This window comes from Pteropus medius, unplaced genomic scaffold, assembly GCF_902729225.1.
Source record: "Pteropus medius unplaced genomic scaffold, Ma_sr-lr_union100, whole genome shotgun sequence".
Taxonomy (NCBI): Eukaryota; Metazoa; Chordata; class Mammalia; order Chiroptera; family Pteropodidae; genus Pteropus; species Pteropus medius.
The window spans coordinates 22,542,358-22,547,666 of record NW_024351730.1 but is presented as its reverse complement, the minus strand read 5'-3'; the positions used below and the strand labels follow the sequence as shown (position 1 = coordinate 22,547,666).

General features: G+C 37.5%; 1 protein-coding gene across 8 annotated transcripts in view; it reads right to left on the bottom strand.

Annotated features, from left to right (window-relative positions):
* LOC120588194 (alpha-fetoprotein-like) overlaps positions 1–5,309 on the bottom strand; it is a 44,117-nt gene extending 38,808 nt beyond the window's left edge. For 4 of the 8 annotated variants that reach the window (XM_039845431.1, XM_039845433.1, XM_039845429.1 and 1 more), the window contains exons 1-4: positions 5,173–5,309; positions 4,044–4,095; positions 3,754–3,895; positions 78–289 (exon numbers count right to left, since the gene is read on the bottom strand). In XM_039845431.1, the coding sequence (XP_039701365.1) occupies positions 78–289; positions 3,754–3,895; positions 4,044–4,095; positions 5,173–5,254 (488 nt within the window). In that variant the 5' untranslated portion in view covers positions 5,255–5,309. Of the gene's footprint in view, positions 1–77; positions 290–1,871; positions 1,978–3,749; positions 3,896–4,043; positions 4,096–4,952 lie in introns of those variants that run through there. The other 4 variants (XM_039845430.1, XM_039845435.1, XM_039845434.1 and 1 more) reach the window with 4 other exon arrangements.

The window sequence follows — 5,309 nt, the reverse complement described above, 5'->3', positions numbered from 1 at the left end:
AAAAAAAAAAAAAAGACCTGTCTTCAAAATTGGAAAATACTCTTCTTCAAAGACAACGGTAAGGAAAAATGACTTACCTCTCTTTCACTGACACTTGATTTTCTTTGTCTATCTCACAGACTGGCTCAGGATTTGGAATTTGGAATATATCACTGTGACTTGAATCACCTTTTTTGTATAATAGGAAGCACTTGTGTCTTGCTGTGTTGTTTTTATTGCAACAGTTGGAAAACACATGTTTATCAGCCATCCCTTGGTTATTACAAATATGCTCTAAGAAGTTAGTCATCTGTAGGAGGAAATAAGAACTTAAAGAGGACACTTGTGTGGTCTACATTCCTAACCACAGGAAAGGTAAGAGATTATTATTTTTAAAAAAGCAACTGAGTATATAATATTACACCTTGAATCCAGTAGGCTTGGATGTAGCTCTTTTGAGCAAAAGCCTTTTAGATTTTTAAGTCTAAATTCTCGCATTCTGAACAATGACCAAATAGAATTTATCATTCTCTTCTTTCCCATGTAATTGCTTCATTTTCATATAGTTGATAGTTATTAATATAAACATAAGCCAGAATATACAGGGCCTAAAAAATCAAAGTATTTTTAATGAGAACTGTTAGGTAGCTAGTCAGACAGGAGTGACAGGGGAACAAAGGAATGGGTGCCTGGCCTAGGGACCACCCAAAGAACACTATTGGTAGTTAGAGAATCTCTCCTGCATCCCTGAGACAAAGGAAAGGAGGGTCATAGTCTTTGCTGGCCTAATCTGGCCACAGACACCTGCGCAGAAGGTCAATATAATACTATGGTTATGCCTGAAGTTCATGAATCTAATTATAACAGACTGAATTCTGGGTAAGCACATGCACACTAGGCAAAGTTACATAGCAACCAGGCGTCAGTCAAAATGACCTCACCTGCCAATCACCTAGGAACACCTTTAGAACCACCCATCACAGCCCCCTAATACAAGGCAGACCTCTCTCTTTCCCGGGGTTACAGCTCTCCATCCTCCCTGGCTGTAACTGGTACCTCCCTCAGGGGTACATAACCTCATTTCCATGTTGCTAGCCAGTTTTAGGCTTGACCTGTCTTCTACCTCATACTATGATTTTAATAAACAAATACTTCTCATACTCACTGGGTTGAAAATCATTTGTTCAGCAGTGAAAAGGCCCTAGAGGTGTGTTACAGGAACTCCAAATGCTCCAACAGTAACAGGACTAAGTACCAAGAAGTAGATGGTAGGGTGCTTTCCTTGCTTCCTAATTGTTTTCAGTTTGGTTTCTATGGGAACTTTTTTTAAGGATTGAACCCTGAAACAATGTGTATTCAGTGTCAAGTATTCAAATGGAAATGTGATAATTCAGTTAGTCTTCAAATATCTTTAGGTGGCAGTAAATGTGTGGAATGCTATGAACCTCAAATTGATATGGGCCATCACCTGCAAAATTCTTAATCTTTTTAGTAAACCTAGTTGTGTGGAGAAAGAAAAATAATCATAATCAGGCTTCCTCCCACACCCGGAGCTAACTTCCGAGCAGAAGAAAACTCAGCACTTCTCCTTGTAAGTAACCACGTGCCCGGTACGCATGTGCGGGCTCCCATCATCTGGCAGTGTGCCACTATTGTTTAACCTATGTATGAAATGCACCACCGCCATGTGGGGTGCCCTTGCTGGAGAACTACCACCCTTGCTGGAATAAAAAGCTATGTTGCAGTTACCTACAGCTCCTCGCATTTTCTTCTAACTGCCCTAGTCATACCCCTTATCTCAGAACCCTGAAACTGTACCAACACACTAGTTAAGTCTTTTCTTTCCTCTTTTCTTTGGAGAAAGACCCTCTCCCTTGGACTTAGATAATTACCTTGAAACTGGGACTCAGGTCCTCTGGCTATTGATAAGGATCTTTGAAACTCAACATTCTCCTTGGCCCATTATAAGGCAGGAATGGCTTTAAGCCAAAACAGCACCTTTAGAGTCCAAGAAGGGAGAAAGGAGGAGACCTTTAACCCAAAGTTTCTTCTTTTTTTCCTTTTACAAAACATATTAACCAAGCTTGTTTTCCTTTACCTGTTTGATGGGCAAATTAATAATACAAACATAACTAGATATATGATTCAAATAACAAGTTTGTATCTTCTTTTTGTTCCTTGTCCAGGGACAGAGGCGGCATTTAGGCAGGAAACCCAAGACCCCATTCTGACTGAGACAGAGATGGAAAGAGCTCCATGAAAACCCCAATAGGCAGGGACTACAACCCTCCTCAGCAGGAAGCAGATGCAGAAGAGACCTCCTGTCTCTCTACATCCATACTAATAAAAAGGGGTTCATAGCTCTTAGGAAAAGGTTAGGAAGGAAAGTTAGAAAGGGGATTTTGGATGTGCCTGGAAAACACTGAGGCCATCCTGTTCTAGAAAAGGCCACCCACAATTAAGCAAGCCAGAAGGCATTTTGGGGCTAAAAGTAACTCATACAAGGAAACAAGTGAGCAGATAATTGGGTACTAGTTTCACCAGTCACTCGCACCTGCACAATGAAGACCCCAACGACCTATGATTCACCTGAGCCTCATTATACCATCATTAACCGACTGAATTCTGGAAATGAACATGTGCAGAAAGTAAATGATGATTGATGAGTCATTGAGTCCCATCCATTTTAATTATCCCTTAAGAAAGCCTTCCCCTCCAAGAAAAGTAACCACCCACAATAAGTAGGGATAAAAACCCCAAAGGCTTTGTTACCAGGCCCTTGAGTCACCCTTCTCTTGCTCGGGCCTTCTTCCATGTCTAGAACTGTTGTTTTACTCTACCTTCTAATAAAGCTATTCTTTTGCTGTTTTACTTACTCAATTTTGTTCGAGACGTCGAACTTAGACAATGTGTCAAGAGGGAAACGGAACTCCCGTCTCCAGTAACAAAATGACATGTTTTTAGATTTGGGGCATAAGGGCATAAAACATTCATCTTTTGCAATGGAAATAAGAAATCACTATAGAATTAAGTGAGAATAGCCACTGGCAAAAGTACTTCATTTAAAACGTGTTTCAAATAAGACTGATGATTTTTCTGTCTACTTTGAGTCTGATAAAAGATAGGTAGGTTTTAGCTCCGAAGAAGATGAAGTAAAAATATCTATAAAGAAGAAACTTACTCATTTATATTTTGTTTTTCATGAGAATAATTGATCAAAATATAGAGAGAGATGGATAGATGGTAAGAATATGTTAGTATTTTTCAAAAATTTGCTAATCACAAGATAGACATACTTTATAATAGACAATTGTAATGCCCAAGATTATCTACTAACTGGAAAAAAGAGCCCATAATAATATGTGTGTCTTCTTTTTCATATTCTCTAAGAAACTTTTTTAAGTTAATATTCAATTTCCCAGGAATCCTTATACAAGGATGTCAGACAATAGTAATTTAGTGATGGAAGCAGAGCAACCAACTTAACAAACTGACATTCTAGGCCCTAATTAATTCTCTTGAGTGTTGGTTCATCTTCTAGAGATGAACTAATAAACTATAGGTTAATAAACCTACAAAGATTATGTCTTGAGTATGAATCATGTACATATGGTTGGCTTAGAATCCTCTTACTAATTATTCAACCAGCCCCCTCATAACAACACTTTTTGGTTACAATTTAGCCGAGAGAGAGACAGAGACACAGAGAGACAGAGAGACAGAGACAGAGAGACAGAGAGAGAGACAGAGAGAGACAGAACTTGATTTACCAACCAACTGGTAAGAGCATTCTGAAGGTGACTCAAGTAGCTTGAGGCTCTTGCACTTCTCTGCAAAATTCAGCAACTCTTTAACTATGGTTTGTACTTCTTCAAAAGTCGATTTCTGAAGAAACTGAGCAACCGTAATGCTAACACTGAAATAACAAAATTCTGTATGTTAAAGATAGAATTAAACTATTTTCCTTCATCATTCTTTGTTATATCACTGCCCCACTCCCCTCTCCATAAATTATTAATGCAAATTCAAATTTCAGACAGAAGAATATTTGTTATAAAACTCACATGTCTCTTAAGTTCTCCTCCAGATAATTCTGGCTATTAGTCTGCTGCATGGCTGAAAAAAAAGTGAGATTTTATGTGTATAAGAAGAAATTTTCCGAAATGAAATCCCCTTTTACAATTCTGAAACCTGTGTTGACCTACTCAGATCTATTTTTGGTTATCATAATAAATTAGAACAAATTATCAGAATATATCCTCACTGGTATTTAAACTGAATTCTGTGAATGACTTACTTCTATTCAAATATATTGTGTAGTTAAAATATATCATTGAGTTACAAATAAGTTACATGTACTTGTGTTAACACTTCTGAATTAATTGAACTCGATGATTTGATTATTTAACTCTTTACTTTGTAGGCTACTAGCACACCCAAAAAATATTAAGGGAGAGTTTAGCTTTGGGAACAAAAGTGTAAACATTAACACTTCGTCAGGCATAATTTGGCAAAAGCAGTATCTCGCACATCTTGGACTTGCTCATCATCTTCATCTTCTTTAGCACCCCTACCCACAACACACACATATGCATGTTCTCTATTGAAAACAATGCTTTCTTACACTAACAGCTTCTAAAGGTCTTAGCTTCTATTTATTAAATAAAGAAACCACTATTATTCACTATATTAACATAAGAAAAGGCTTTAAAGACAGCTATTCTGGGTTCTCCTTCTAGATCTGGCCTTGGGAAGATAACTTAAGCTCTCAGAGTTTGTTTCTCTATAAAATGTAGAGAAACTTTGGGTGGTTGTCAGAATTAAATGAAATCATGTGTGTGAAGCATGGAGCACATTGCCTAGCTTTTAATAATGAAGCTCTAATATTATTCCTGCTACTGTAAGTACTGTTGCTTTATCTAAAGTCATTTATCCAATTTCACATACAAGTTTGACATGTATCATTCTCTCACCTAGAGTTGAAGTAAGGCTAAAATAAGATCTTCTTGTGGGCTGCCTCAATAAATTAACTCTCTTTCTGCATTCATTCCATAGGTTAATTTTTAGCACTTTTCAATGACCCTATTGACAGTGATGAGCACTGAGAAAGATGTCTTTCCATATGCATTTCAGAAGTCATCATTTCTTACTCTAGGCCCATGAGACCTATAGATTGTAAATAGGATTCCCTACCTGCATCTAGAAAACTGCTCTGAAGAGTCTGGCACTTAACGTAGCTGAAGAAAAGAAAAGTTATGAGTCTAATAGTCTTCATTGTTTCAGACGAACCACTATAGAAGATGTTCTATCATTCATGAGAATCGAAGAAT